The 15,792-nt window shown below is 49.1% G+C and overlaps 1 protein-coding gene across 1 annotated transcript; it reads left to right on the top strand.

Annotated features, from left to right (window-relative positions):
* Window positions 1-1,194: 1,194 nt before the first annotated feature.
* On the top strand, window positions 1,195-15,340 carry PLCH2 (phospholipase C eta 2; the record flags this gene model as incomplete). The annotated part of the gene is made up of 5 exons (XM_029284798.1): window positions 1,195-1,279; window positions 1,546-1,692; window positions 3,446-3,525; window positions 11,048-12,107; window positions 13,752-15,340. Coding segments are annotated over 5 exons (2,961 nt in total), but the record flags the coding sequence as incomplete, so codon positions are not given.
* Window positions 15,341-15,792: the final 452 nt, after the last annotated feature.

Here is a 15,792-nt window from a genome sequence, read left to right as displayed (position 1 = left end):
GGGGGGCTGCATTTAGCAGGTGCTTGGCTGGTTCTCTTTGTGCAAAAAAATAAAAATAAAGAGCCCAGTCCACATTATTGTCCGCAGGGTGCCTCTGGGGAATCAGGAAAGTTCTGCCAAGACCTTCCATCAAAGTGACAAGCCTCTATTCAACGGGCCTCTCTGGAAAGCAAGGGGGTGGGGTGGGGGTGTGGGGGGGAGAGACTGAAAAATAAATAAATAAAACTCCCAGCGAACGAGCCCCGAATTTCCCTGTAAAAAACGGACATTTAAGCCGCTGAGTTGTCAAGAGCCAAGATCGATGGCTTTTCTTCGGAGGGAGCCTGTTTGAACGGGGCTCTGTTCCAAATTTTGTCTTCTCCCCTCTTTCCCCCCATCCCTTCCCAGGATTTATTTTGCCTGTGAGCAAAAGTTGTGTCTTGTTTTTTTTATATATATTTTTTAATTGGGGGCTACACCGTAATCCTTGTGGGTGGTTTCTTTCTCCCCAGCTGTTAATTGGCCTGTCCAGGAAACAAAAATAGCATTGTGTTTCTAATCATCCCTTTCTCACTTGGGGGCCAGTCTGAGTATCAACGATGGGACCGGCACACCGCAACACGTAGGTGATGCGTCGTTGTGCATCTAAATAAACTCTTAAACGCCCTCGATTCTTTTCCCTTCTGCAAGTTTGCTCGAATAAAAAGTATTTTGATTCTGAATAAAAACAGCTTTCCAGTTTTCCCCTTGTGCCGCTCCAAATATAGATTACATCTCCTGGGAAAGCCCGGGCTTTTATACCTTCCTTGCAAAATGTCCAGGTTGCTCCAAATTACGTATTTATTCTTCCACTGACTGGTTTGTTAGTTTGAAGATCAAAAGATGGTTTATCTCAGCAGTATGTGAGTGTTTAAAAACAACAACAACAAAAAATCAGGGCGTTTTGAGACTCTCTCTTGTATATGTGTCCTTAAGCGGAGGAATTGAACTGGCGATCTTTGGAAGGACAACGTGGAGGAACGTGGTCCTTCTCCAGTATCTCCAGAATCAAAGGTCTTTGGGTGGCAGATGTGCAGAAGGTCTCTTCTCAGATCTTAAGAGAGCCATCTTGTCAGTTAATTCAGATTTATGGCCCACGAAGAAAGCCACCGAGTTGGGGAAAGAGGCCACGGTCCAGCTGTGCTTGGTGACATTCATATTTGACCTGTTTTCCAGATCATAGATCCGTTTGTGGAAGTCGAAGTGATCGGCTTGCCCATGGATTGTTGCAAAGAGCAGACCAGGGTTGTGGACGACAACGGTATGACTCCTCTCCCCTTCATTTTGACTCCCCCTTTCCCGCCATCTCTGTTCTGTGCCTTCTGGTGCTTTGAAGAGTAAGTCGATCCCCTCTTCTCTGTGGAATCTATGGCTGGCTGGGGAATTCTGGGAGTTGAAGTCCACACATATCTATCTATGGCTGGCTGGGAGTTCAAGTCCGCCCATTTTCAGGGTGCCAAAGTTGAGAAACACTGCTCAGTAGATCACTCTTGGAAAGGTCCATTCTCCTGGCTCTTGGTTTTGCAGGTTTCAATCCGATGTGGGAAGAAACCTTGGTTTTTAACATTGGCATGCCAGAGATTGCCCTGGTGCGTTTCCTGGTCTGGGACCACGATCCCATCGGGAGGGATTTTATCGGTCAGAGAACGATTGCGTTTACGTCAATGATGCCAGGTAAGATGCACCTGTTCGTATAACCATGTGTTTTTTTTTTTAATTTTTGTTCCCCTGCATTTCCTCTGAGGCTCTGAGAATTTGCCCGTTAAGGTAGGTCCCAAACAGGCAATAAAGAGGAAATTCTTTGCTGGGTGTGCCCCCAAATCTTTGAAAAAAATCTTCCTTGAAAACCCTGGAGAGACATCTAGTAAGTTAGTCCTTGGAGCATTTGACGTTAGTGGAAGCCACAGAAAAAGGACCACGGATATCCTCCCGTTTTCTCTCGCCCCGTTCCTCCTGCCAGCCATAACCAAAAAAGGCGTCTCCGAATTGCTGGTTATCTCTGCCAACTTTCCTTTGGCTCATCCCCAGATCGATGGGGAAAAACTTCAAAGCATGGATTTATTTTTGGTTTTGCCTTAAAACGAGGCTGTCATTTTCACTGGCAGCCAAAGATTGGCCGCCATTAATGCCAATAATGACGTTACAAGCCAGCTGGAGGAGGAATGCCTGCAAAAATTGGGGGGTTATTAATGGGACTCTTTCCTCCCTCCTTCCCCCCATCCACTCCGTCTCCCCCTTTGGGCACCCGAATGTATGCACATCCGCCAGGGCCTCCCCAGCTCAGATAACACAACACACACACAAACACACACCCCGTCTTTCCATCTATCCCTGTCCTTCATCTTTTATCCTCTTCCAAGCTGAGGAGGAGAGGAGAAGATTTTCAACGAAAGGGGGAGGAAAGACCCTCTAGGTGGCACCGAAAGAGAAGAACGAACAAAAGACACGTGAATTGTGACACTCCGGATGGCTTTCCGGGAGAGCCAGCGAATCAGTTAGAAAATATGTGATTGTCAGCGGGGACTCCGGTCTTTGATAACTGGAGAGAGAGAAAGAGAGAGAAAGAGAGAGAGAGAAGCTGCTTCTGAATTCCACAAAGGAGCATCTCCACTGACAGATGCAATGTGGTCGCAGGATATGAAAGAACCGGCAATAAATTAAACATCTGGAAACTTCTGAGACCCAACTTGCTTTAATGCCAGCACTGAATAAGTGGCAGCATCCTCCAGTAGTTTTGGATCCCCAAGAGACTTCTCTTTATACATATATATATTTGTGTGTGTGTGTGTGTGTGTGTGTGTGTGTTTGGGTGTTTGTCTTCATTCATTCACTCATAATATAAAATACAAAAAACCATCATCACCCTCATTTTAGCCATTCTCCATCCACTGCAGGAGGAAGGCCTCTTTGGCCCGTTTCCAACCAAGACGGTTCTTTGCCAATTGGGCCTGCCCTACTGGGCTGATGTGGTCACTCCATCTTGTTTTAGATCTCTCTTGTGGACGCTTTTGATCAAGCGGGATCCGTTCTAGGACTGCCTTGGTCCACCTGCCGTCCGTTCTTGCTATGTGACCAGCCCGTTCCCAGTTCCATTCTTTCCCTTTTTAGACGGCATCATCTTCTTTCTTAATGGATAATTCCTCCTTAACCCAAGATAAGCTTGGCTTAGGGTGTGCCCGGTTCCGAGCGCCTTCTCTTAGCTTCCTTCTCTTGTCGTTCATTGGCCACCCGTTGTTTTGACACCTCCCTTTTTCTGGATCCTGGTCTTGGCTCAGCTGTCACTTTCACCTGCTCTCCTTCCTCTTCCCTCTCCTTGCAACCAGATCTCCTCTCTGACCATAAATGGGGGAGGTTGGGAGACCCCGGAAGGGATTTTGGGCTAAAGGAGACGAGAAGCCCTCATTCACCCCGCTTTCCTTGCTTCCAGGCTATCGGCACGTCTACCTAGAAGGTATGGAGGAAGCTTCCGTCTTCGTTCACATAGCCGTCAACGACATATGTGGTAAGGTGAGTCATCCTGAAGTCCGAGCCGTGCAAACCTGTCTAGAACCTAAGATTTCTTCCAGATGAGATGGTTGACTTGTCCTTAACGGAAGGAAGAACCAACGGTGCCCCCTTTCTCTGGCATTTTGAAATGATTTCATATCTACGGAGATTCTCCATCATCCAGGTCATGCTGGTCCCCAAGGCTGCATTTCCAAAAGGCAACTGGATTTTCTTAGTTTTTTTTTTTCCCCCTTATCCAAGAAGCTTCTTTGATTCTAACTGAAGAAGTTAGAACCGAAGAAGCTTCTTGGATAAGAAGCGAAACGTTTTCAAGGAAAAACACCTAGAAAGTCCAGTTGCCTTTTGGAAAAGCATCTTTGGGGCTAACACAGATATTTCTGTAATCAGGTGGTTCATATATGCATTTTTTAAAAAAAAAAAAAATCAGTCTCAAAACGATTCTGAGCATGCACTGGGTGCTTTCTAGCTTTGCCCACAAAAACTCAGCAACAGCCTTGGCCAAACCTAATCCTTGCTGCAGTTGTGTGGATTCCTGATGATCAGCTGACCCAGTGCTTTGGGAAATTCTTATCCAGACTCAGAGAGAGTCGTTTTTTCTCAGCTAGTTACACCGCCAGTGCTCCTGTGTTCAAGGGTCTTTTAGCGCTTGAGAAGAAATAATTACATTTCACGTTGCTTAGGAAGGAATTTGTCATTTTTTTTCACTGCAATGATTGACGCGTGCAACGGGATCCGGCATAACTGTGTTAGCAATTTTTGAATATGGTCAGATCACTGGATGTCTCTGTTTAAATGCACGTCAGGAAAAACCTCACCGTTCCGACAAGGGTTTCTTCTATTTTCTTTTTCTTTTCTTTTTTTCTTTTTTAACCCTTTTCCAAAGGCTGGACCTTCAGGAAAAAAAGGTCCATGCTATAGATAGTTGGTTTTTTTTTTAAAATTAATTCCCCATCCAATTTTATTCTCTTCCCACCTCGATTAAAAAATGGCAAGTCCGCTTTTCCGAAATTTCTCTAGCTTTTCGTTGCTTGCAAAACCCAAGCTGACTCTCTTGCGTTTGCGTTTTGGTGAATCCAAGGTTTTCTTGTGCCTGTTTTACCAAAATATCCTATTTGTACTGTACCTATCTGATGGATTTCTTCTGAGGCAGGCCTCCCAATTATCTCCTCCCAGTTACAGAGAGCAGCGAGTTCATCCATCAAGGGATGTGTGTTTGTGCCTTTTTAATCTATTCATCATCATTAGCCAAGCCAAATCAGTGGAAAATAATGCTGTCTAGCGGAAGCAACTCCATTAGGAACCAAAAACAGCTTGCCAAAATACACATAACCTGGTCAGGAAAAGAAACAGAAGCCAAAGTATCTACGAGTTTTCTGTTTTGTCAGTTTGCAAACCAGTTTAGGTTGGGACAGCCATTGTCTTGGAAAATTAAGAAACTTAAGAAAAAAAGGAGAGTTAGGGTCTCATTTATCCATCTTCTCATCCGCATATGTTCTATGATATATCTCAAAATACCAAACCCCCAACTCCCTACTGAATTAAACTACAGGTAGTCCTCAACTTATTGAGCCCCAAATTTATTTTGTAAGCAAGACGGTCGTTAAATGAGTTTTGATCCATTTGACGGCCTTTCTTGCCACCGTTGTTAAGAGAATCACCGCAGTTGTTAACGGTTCTTAAGTGAATCCCGCTTCCCCGTCGACTCGGCTTGTCAGGAGGTCGTCCAAGGGGATCACACGAGCCCCCGGACGCTGCGAACCGTCGTAAATACGAGTCAGTTGCCGAGCATCTGAATTTGGGTCGCCTGACCCGCATGGGTGGGTCTTCAGCAACGGCCTTAAGTGTGAAAAAAAAACACAATCATAAGTCCCTTTTTTCCGGGGCCGTTGTGACCTCAAACGGTCCCTGAATGAACTGTCATAAACCGAGGAGTACTTGTATGATGGAATTCTTTTGGGGTTGGGGGGAGGGTCTTTTTGAAAAGGAAAGCTGGTTTGTTGGCACTTTAGCTCTGTTTGATTTTTCAGCCAGGGGCTGAGAAAGCAGATCTGCGCGTCTGTTCGGAGAGATCCCTTCTCAGCCGATGGGCTCTTCCCGGACAGTCCCCCATTGAAAGCCAAAAAAACGTGTCAGGAGGCGGGGAGGAGCAGGGAAAACGTCCCAAAGAGAACAAGCGAGTCTCTGTCTGGATTTAGAGTTGGCCCATCGGATTCCAGGTGCTGCGAATCCCGCCGGGAAGGAGCCGTGCCGGACGGGCAACGTTGCGTAGCAACGTTTTGGGGGTGTTGTTGGTTTTTTTTGCAAAAAAAACCAACCCTGGCATTAGGCCCCCTTTTTTCTCCTTCCAACAAGGGGAACTGGGAAGGGGAGAAGTTAACACGTTAAGTTCAAGCCTCTTTCCAAATTTCCTTCTTTTCTCCTCTCGGCCAAACATCCGAGGGAGAGTTGGAGGGAGGCCAGTTGGGTCAATGAAAAGAAGGCATCTTGTCTGGAAAATCTTCCGCTTCTAATCCCTCTGGGTCTGGTCCTCAGCGTTAAATGAAATTAAAGAGGGGGGGGCAAAGCTTCCCGGCGGGCCTTGGTGCTCTTCTGCTCCTTCCCTTTCCAACATCCACCAGGGAAAGCTGTGCAGGGTGTGTGTGGGGGGGGGGGGGGAGCCCAGCCCATCATTCCTTTCCACCTTGTACCGGATCAGGCCCCGAATTGGGGTTAGTTGCCTGCAGGGGAGGGGGAGGAAATTTGGTAGCCCCCCCTTTCCTCCTGCAGTTGGCTCATTTTGTGTCGAAAGATTCCCCCAGCCTCTGTCCAAATAAATGTTTCCAGTTTTTCATCAATCCGGGGCGGGGGGCGAAGAGAGGATGGATCGATGCGTTCCTTGGCCAGGAGTCAGTTAGATGCCGTAGCGCTTAATAAACTGAAGCAGGAAGGAAAGGGGAAAATTGGATTTCTTCCTGCCCCCCCCCTCTCTTTCTCTCTCTGTTTGTCTTTGTCTCTCTCTGTTTCTCTCTCGGTCTCTCTCTCTCTGTGTTTCTGTCTCTGTCTGTCTCTCTCTCAGTCTCTCTTTCTCAGTCTTTCTGTCAGTCTCTGTCTCTCTCTTGGTCTCTCTCTCTCTCTGTTTCTGTCTCCCTCTGTCTCTCTCTCTCTCTCTCTCTCTCTGTCTCTTTCTCTCTCTTGGTCTCTCTCTGTTTCTGTCTCTCTCTCTGTCTCTCTCTCTGTCTCTCTCTCTGTCTCTTTCTCTTTCTCTCTCTTGGTCTCTCTCTGTTTCTGTCTCTCTCTCTGTCTCTCTGTCTCTTTCTCTCTCTTGGTCTCTCTCTGTTTCTGTCTCTCTCTGTCTCTCTCTCTCTCTCTGTCTCTTTCTCTCTCTNTCTCTCTCTCTCTCTCTCTCTCTCTCTCTCTCTCTCTCTCTCTCTTTCTCTTGGTCTCTCTCTGTTTCTGTCTCTCTCTGTCTCTTTCTCTTTCTCTTGGTCTCTCTCTGTTTCTGTCTCTCTCTGTCTCTCTCTCTCTCTCTGTCTCTTTCTCTCTCTTGGTCTCTCTCTGTTTCTGTCTCTCTCTCTCTCTCTCTCTCTCTGTCTCTTTCTCTCTCTTGGTCTCTCTCTGTTTCTGTCTCTCTCGGTCTCTCCGTCAGTCTCTGTCTCTCTCACTCTGTCTCTCTGCCTCCCTCTCTCTCTGTCTCTCTCTGTCTGTCTGTCTCTCTCTCTCTCTCACCCTCTCTCGCACAGGGTCTAACCATAAGCTTAAAAGCCCTTTGCCTTTTTTTTAAAAAAAAAAACCTCCAGAAAGTGAATTATGTCGGTGTTAATTAAGTAGAAAAGTAGTCCTGTCAATTGTCCTTCACTTCAAATAGACACAGCCGAAGGTTGTGTGTGTGAGAGAGAGAGGGAGAGGGAGAGAGAAAGAAAGAGAGAGAGAGAGAGAGAGAGAGAGACCTTAGGAAAGAGCTTCTGCTGGACTGGAAGGAATGAGAGCCTGACTCTCAAATGCATTGATTTAGATTATGAGGACTAGAAACTTACTTTCCAGAGAGGCAGGACCATTATTTGATGCTATTCTGGTTTGTTTTTGTTTTTTTGGGGGGTGGGGGGAAACAACATGGACAAACAGCATTGATTTTAATGAACTCGCCTTCGCCCAGAGACAGACACCCAGAGCATTTGAAGCTTGCCTATCTCTCCACAGCAGGCAATTTTGTCCCTTGATTAACCCTCTTTGATCAGCCCCCACCAAATTCCTGCCCTCTTTGATTTCTCCTTCGCCCCCCCCCCTTTTTTTCTACTGCTTGAGTTGCTTCCTGATGGATAGTTTTAATTTGCAGCTGACTGACACGGCCATTTTAAAAAGCTGGCAGCAATTTTTTTGGGGGGGTGCGGGGGACTTGCCGGCTTCCAGTTTGCCCAACACCACCCCGCCTGCATCTCTTTCTGTCTTCAGAAGCCCCCTCCCACTGCAACTCGTACGCTCGCCTTAAGTCCTTCCCCCCTCCCCTTCTCTTTTTCAATTTCCCCAGGTGATTTGTTTTTTGATTGCTTTATCTCTGGTTCTTCCTGTTTTTTTTCAAATCGCTTACCTACCCCTTGTTGTGTTCTCATTAACATTTCTCCTGCCCCTGACTTTGTGGGCATCAATCTACTAATTACGGAGTCTAATCTTTCCAGGGAAGGGATTCCTTCATTTTGGGCAGGTGACCTCTGACCCTGAGCCTAATCCCACTGAATATGGAACCAGACTCAGATCTGCGCAAAGGGGATTATGCTATATCTTTCTGCCTCTGGAGGGGGAACAAAAAAGTCTTATCCAACTGTTGCTTTTTTTTTCCTAATTAGACTCCCTTCATTCCAAATAAAATTTAATTATACAGAAAGGGGACTTTTCACCTGGCTCTCCCCACGCCTTTGAATGAATTTTGAGTTTAGTATGGAGCATCCTTCTGCTAACTGTAAAAAATCATGACATCCTTGGTGAAACACCGTTTTTGAGATTGCCAGTCGAGATGGTTCAAGACCGTTGTTCTCTTTGAATCCACCCGTTTGGTCCATTTGTTTTGGCAACCATCTTTTCAGACAACATCCGACACTTTGTCTGGAATGATATATTGTAGGGTCTCTTGCTTGAGCAGGGGGCTGGACTAGAAGACCTCCAAGGTCCCTTCCAACTCTGTTATTCTGTTATATCAAAGTAGACGATGGTACCCTCTCCCAATTTTAAGCGCTAGTTTCCATGAAGGTGGTAAGTAAACCTAGGACTAGAATGCCTAGCTGAGCAATTGGGGAAGGGGTCTCTACTGCAAAGCCGTCACACTTTTTAAGAATTGTTTGGTACGCTCAGAAAGCCACTCTGTTCTTTTTCTGCTCCCTTTTCTGCCTCCCTGGGGGGGATTGAATAATGTCAAAGTCCACCTTGATTCCTCCTCTGTTTTGTCTCTCTCTCTCCTCCCCCACACCACCCCTTTCGTAGTTTATCCGTGTTTATTTGTGTATGTGGGTTAGGTGCCCGACCCTTTCCTCCATCTCTCTTAGGGCCGTCTCGGATTTTGCTCCTCCTTCTTCTCCCGTGTCTCACTTTCTGCCTTTTACTTCTGTCTTCTGTTTGTGATTGCAGTGGCCTTCTGTGTGTGCAAAAAAGGTCTCCTTTTAGAAGCAGAACAAATTTAGACGCCACAAAGGTACCCCCCCTTCTCCCTTCCTCGACACCCAGGAAGGTGTAGTGAGCTCGGAGCATCACCACGCTTGCATGCTTCCGTCCACCCGAAAACGTCATGAACATTTTTTTGTGTGTGTCTTTCCCCTGATTTAGCTTTACTTATTATTTTTTTTCTCCTCCTCTTGGGGAAAAAAACAACAACAACCGACGACGACACACACATACACCCCAAACTTCCACTCATAACATGGATTGCGACATTTCCCGGAAAGTTTGCCAAGCCATTGAACCTCTAGACTTTCCCACGTTTATCAAGCAGATCCAGGATTCCCCACTGGCTATCCCAATGTTTTGGTTTTTTTTTTTTTTTTTTAAATCCTAATGGCCTTCCTCCGTGTTTCTCCAGGTCGTCCTCGACTTAACGCAACCCCAGCCCCAAGGAGTATCCCCCACCCCTAACGGAACCCACAATTTGTCCTGTGGGTTATTTCACCCTCCGCTGAAGGGTCCCCACCCTGGGCTTGATTCCCCCCGGGTGCAAATATGCTGGATCTTCTTCTTAAACGGCTTTCTTTTCTTTTCTTTTTTCTTCCCCCCCACCAAATTTGCACTGGATTTGGGATCTTGAATCGCTCGTTTGGATTCAAGGGTCAGCGAATAGCCTCACCGGGGGAATGCGTCAAGTGACCTCAGGGGGCTGATGGGAAGGGAGGGAGGGGGAAGAAATATCACTGCACACCACTGCATTCCATCAATGGGGGAGGGGGAGTGTCTTGCATTTCTTGGGAGGTGGGGAAAATCCCTTCCTCCATTATCTGTGTATGTTGTACATGAGAGATTTCTTGCTGATTTATTTTCTGTCTATCTATCTATCTATCTATCTATCTATCTATCTATCTATCTATCTATCTATCTATCTATCTATCCATCTATCCATCTATCTATCTATCTATCTATCTATCATCTATCTCTCATATCTCTCTTTATCTATCATCTATCTATATCTATTATATATATATCTCTATCTCTCTATCTATCTCCGTCTATCTATCTACCTCTCTCTCTCTCTCCATCTATCTATCTATCTATCTATCTATCTATCTATCTATCTATCTATCTATCTATCTATCTATCTATCTATCTATCTATCTATCTATCTATCTATCTATCTATCTATCTATCTATCTATCTATCTATCTATCTATCTATCGGGTTGTTGTCAGCTTGATAGTTGTTCTATGTATTTGCCAACTTACTTCTAGCCCTGATGATGTTCCCTAGTTGGATTATGAAACGTCTGCAAGAAAACCACCAAGCTCAGAGAGCATTAAGGACCTCACAATCCTCCTCCTCCTCTTCCTCCTCCTCTTCCTCCTCCTCCTCCTCCTCCTCCTCCTTCTCCACCACTACCTCTTCCTCCTCCTTCTCCTCCTCCTCATAAACCCTCTCCCTTCTAGCACTGATGATGTCACCTAGTTGGGTCATGAAACGTCTGCAAGGAAACACCCAAGCTCAGAGAGCACCCAGGGCCCCAGATGCTAGAAGGGTTCCAACACTCAGATGGCCCTGTGCAGACGTGGCCTTCCCCATGATCACAGGGGGCAGGGGGGGGAACCATCATTTGGGTCAGGAAATGTAAACAGCTAGGGAAGGGCGGGTGGCTACAGCTGTGAAATCTTGAAACCAAACTGCAATTCCTATCTTCCTCCCAGTTCTGCCTTCCAGTCCAGCCGGGATTAGCCGAGGCTACTCTGAGGTTAAGAACATCTTGCATTATCGCTGCTCGGTGGGGTCTGGTTTGTTTTGGTTTTCTCCCTCGCCCCGCCGGGGAAGAAGCATACCTGCTCTGTGATGGCTTCTCTCCTTCTTCTCCTTCTCCCCCCAGGTCAAGCAAGCGCTGGGCTTAAAAAGTCTCTTTCTCAGAAGTCCAAAGCAGGCCTCGCTCGACAGCCATGTTGCTGGTCAGCTCAACCGCAAACATTCCTTTAGCAGCCAGCTCCTACGGCGGACGGCCAGCGCACCCACCAAGAGCTTGAAAAAGCCCAAGATCGCCCTGGACGCCAGAGACAGCGGCTCGGAAGGGGCCAGCAAGGACTCCGCTCTGGAAGACACCTCCCACCCTCGCTTTGACCAAGAGTCCGACTGCCCGTCCCCCGTGCCCTCTCCTTCCCCAGAGGGGGTCAGCCGCCAGGAAGCAGACCCCGAGGAACCCAGAGGTAAGCCTTGCAGTTTGGGCAGAGAGCAGCGCAGCCGCGGACAGGGCTTCCGGGACGCCACCTTCAGCGAGCCCATCCGGAGAGCCAGCCGGGTCTGCCTCCGGGAGAAGCCGGCCGGCGAGAAACAGGGCCTCTTCACCCGCTGCGCCGGCAACGAACCGGGTAGGATCAACGTGGCCACTTACTGCATGAAGTGTGTGGTGGGCTCCCACGAGGGCCCCGACGTGGAGAGCCAGTGGAGCGAGCCCAGCGGCGCTCAGCCGTCCGCTGGCGAGGCTCCGCCCTGTGGCTGCTGTGGCGCACTGGCAGGCGAGGAGCGGGTGGAGCTCAAACCTTGGGGGATCCGGGAACAGCCCCGAGCGCGCTCCGATCTGCACCTATGCACCAGCTACGGGGCCACCAGGAGCCTGCCTAGAACCTGCCAGCCCTTTGGGACCTCAGGGAAGAAAAAGGGGGATGCCGCGTGTCTCGGGGCCAAGGACCGGTCCTGGCACCGGTGGCGTTCTCCACCTGGCGGCAAATACCGGAGTACCGTCAACCTGGTGGGTTCCAACAACGGGTCGGTGTCCTCCAGCTCCAGCAGCTTAGAGAGCTTGGAAAGTCCCAATTTCTCCAAAGGCTGGCCGGAGAGCGCCCGGAAGCCGGCAGGCACCCTTCAGAGGGAAATGAATGCCTTGTTTTCTGAAAAAATGGAGGAAATTCGCAGTAAATCCCCTATATTCTTTACTGGTAAGAGCAGATCTCCCGCGCCCGACCCGTCCATTCCAGATCGTGCCGTCGTCTACCCGTAGAAACCTCCGCGCTCCTTGTCCCACTGGTTGATGTGTGGCTCGGCCGCTTGAGCGTCGTCCTTGGTTGACCGTCCAAGCATGGGGTGGCCACTTCATTTCTGCTGGGGGGCTTCACTGTAACCAAGTAGTGACCTCTCCCCTGCATGCCAGCCCGTCTCCTGTAGCAAACCTCTGTTGTGCAGGTTGTCGTGGTGTCCCTTTGTGTGTTCAATGCATGCCTGTGATCCGAAATCCGTTTCTAATCCAACCAGATTTGCTGCATCAAGGAAAGCAAAACTTTAACTTGATCCCTGGTCCCTTCGTTGTTTATTACATAAATAGGAATTCTAAAACGGGTTTCCGAGTTCTAATCAACGGCTTCCTTTGGGTTGCGAATCGGGGGTGATGGTTAATGCTAATGGGGTCATTTTGAGCTAAGAACACGGGGTTGGACTAGAAGACCTCCGAGGTCCCTTCCAACTGTGTCATTCTCTATTCATATCTCAGTAGATTTACAATTTACATTATCATCCGTAATCCTGGCTTTTCCCCCCCAGCTCTTTCTCTTGGGCGTCTTCTGGTTGGTCAAAAGCGAATTCTCGGGATCGGCACGTTGAGTCACTCTCATTCCTTCTCCCTAATTTATTCTCTATCCCTGAACTAACTGGGTTTTTTCTTTCTTTTTTAAAATTTTCCCTCTTCTTTTGGTGTCCTGTTCCTCACGCCCTCTTTTCCCGCGTAGTTAAGAACTGAAAGGATGATGGAGTCCCAGGTAACTGATGAACTTTGCTGTTGACTTTCTGTCGTGCTTTCCTTCGCCTGCTTTGAGCCAGCGTGGCTGGCTCGGGAATTCCGGGAGTTGAAGTCCACAGGTCCTAAAGGCACCATAGTTCCCTACCCCTTGCTCTACGGTTTCCCCTTCCCGGCTTCACACTAATTGTCTGAAACTTTTCCTGCATTGAAAGAATAGGAAAGACTTGTAGCTTTTTTTTTTTTTTTAGATTTTGCCTGCGGTTTGTTCTCCAAGCTCGTCTTAATATAATTCCTGAACGTCTCGTTACCAAACTACATAACGTCATCAGCAAGATTTCCTTGTCCTGTTTTCCTTAGCTCATAAGTGTCTTGTGTGCCAGTGTGGTTAGTTGGTCTTTAAAGCTACTTTTCCTGAATGTTTGTTTGTTTGCGGAAAGAACGGCTTGTTCCCTCCGTGCCCGCTATAGTTATTTCGTGCAATTTTAGCTTTCTCAGGGTGGTGCCTCCAAAAATATTCCTAGGGCAGGGGTAGGCCACCTTGGCTCTTTTATGACTCGTGGACTTCAACTCCCAGAATTCCTGAGCCAGCCTGGCTCAGCTTGGAAACCTCTCCCTCTCCCCTCAGCGTGGCTGGCTCAGGAATTCTGGGAGTTGAAGTCCACGAGTCATAAAAGAGCCAAGGTTGCCTACCCCTGCCCTAGGGGAATTTTGGGAGTTTTGTGGAGGTGGCACAACAAAACCCTGCTAGGTGTAGCAAAGTGTCAGGGTTTGTTCTGTGTGAAGTAGTTCTAGGTAGGAGAAGTTATTTGGCGTTTACTCATCCCCGGATTTCTTTTCTGTCTTCCTCCAGATGTCCACCAGTTCTCCAGGCACAGGTCGGTCCCTTCCTTACGCAACCTGCAGACCATCCACGAGGAGCCTTCCGGCTTCTACTTCCCTCCGCCCGCCCACCTCGTCAGGGATCCCAAAGAGGAATCTGTGCCTCATCCTTCCCAGGAAGCTGTCCCAGATGGGAGGGACCACCCCGGGCCGCTGAAGAGAACTTCCCCTGTGCAGCCTGTGGTTTTGGAGAAGACGCTTCTCGTTCCTAGAGCCTCGGACGAGGAAGAAGGGATGGGAAGCACCCAAGAAGGAGAGGCCTGGGAAAGAGCTCCTTGTAACGGAGGCCTTCTCCTTTCACAACTTCAGCACAACCTAGTGTTCGACAATCGTTGGCTCCATCCGGCTGGGAACGGCCAGAAGAAGATGGATAGGCTGGTTCAACAGCCGGCCGGCGATGAGACGAACAGAGCTGGGCCACCGCACCAAAGCGAACGGGGAAACAGCGCCACGCCAACTCCACTTCACACAACCCCCCGAGGAACTGCCGGAGTCCCCACGCCTCAGACGGTCGCCAGGAGATCAAAGAATGAAGGATATAAAGTGGGTGACCGTGTAGTCTCCCTGAAGCATCCTGACAAAGGTTCTCCTGCAGCGGAAGTCTACTGGGATGCCACGGTCAACGACCGGATCTGGAGCAAGCTTGACTTCAGTGCCCACAGGGACAGCATGTCCTCTTCCTCCAGCATGTCCTCTAACGATACCGTAATAGACCTCTCCTTGCCCAACCTGGCCCGGGAAAGCCTCCCTGACCTGGGTGCTCGTAAGACCTTTGAGGTCCTCCCCGACCGAAGAATCGCCAGGCCGTGGTCGGCCAACGCCGCCTCCGGGCGCGAAACCCCCACGGTGACCAAGAGCAAATCTAACCCCAACTTGAGGTGCGATCAACCCGTGGAGGACGACGACTTGCGCCCGAGGCCGCTGGGATTCTCTTCTGTCTCCAGAAGGCACACCTGGAACCGGCTGTACGTGGAGAGCCTCAAGCGGCCTGGCCCCAAGTCCGAAGAGCAGAAGAGCCCCGATGCCAACCACGGGAAGTCCAAAAGCCTGGGAGATCTCACCTCGGACGACATCACGTCCACTCTGGAGAGCAAGTACCACAGCATCCGCCGCAGCTTTGCCACCCGCTCGGTCAGGGCCTTCAAGGCTTCGGGAAGGCCCGCGGACGAGCTGACGGAGCGCCTGCGGAAGCTCACCTTCTTCCAGCAGGAGAACGACATCACTTCCCCCACCTGCCTGGAGCCCGCCAAGGCTGAGAAGGAGGAGGAAGAAGAGGAAGAGGAAGAGACCGTCCTGATCCGAAGGTCTTCGTCCCGGAGCCAGAGCAGGGTGAGGTACATCGCCAACCGGGCCAGGCAAGCTCAAGAGAGGCAGAAGCTGAGGAGTCTGGCCTTGGGCAAGGGGAGTCCCATTGAGGAGCGAGGCGTCCCTGAAGGAGCCTGCTGCTTTCCAGGGGGGCCTTACCTGGACCCGGCTGCCCCCGGCTTGTTTACATCCCAGCTCAAGAACCCAACGGACTTGAACCCCGACGCCGAAGTCGTCTTTACCTTCAAACTCTGACGGTGGGAAGGGCTGAACCCAGAATCGATGTTTACATTGCTGTCGGAGCAAAACCAACGACCCCTGTCCCTCGTTTTCTTAAAAATATGGAGATATATATATATATATATATGCCTAGTGCAGAAGACCCTCGTTGAATGAGGGAGGACTCTCCTCCTCCTCCTCCTTCTCCTTCTCCTCCTTCTTCTTCTCCTCCTCCTCCTCTTCCTTCTCCTCCTCCTCCTTCTCCTCCTCCTTCTCCTCCTCTTCCTTCTCCTTCTCCTCCTCCTCCTTCTCTTCCTTCTCCTTCTCCTCCTCCTTCTTCTCCTCCTCCTTCTCCTCTTCCTTCTCCTCCTCTTCCTTCTTCTCCTCTTCCTTCTCCTCCTCCTCTTCCTTCTCCTCTTCCTTCTCCTCCTCCTTCTCCTTCTCCTCCTTCTCTTCCTTCTCCTCTTCCTTCTCCTCCTCCTCCTCCT

This window comes from Protobothrops mucrosquamatus, unplaced genomic scaffold, assembly GCF_001527695.2.
Source record: "Protobothrops mucrosquamatus isolate PMUCROS unplaced genomic scaffold, P.Mucros_1.0 scaffold957, whole genome shotgun sequence".
NCBI lineage: Eukaryota > Metazoa > Chordata > Lepidosauria > Squamata > Viperidae > Protobothrops > Protobothrops mucrosquamatus.
Note: the sequence above shows the minus strand (reverse complement) of the source record. Positions and strands in the feature narration are given on the sequence as shown.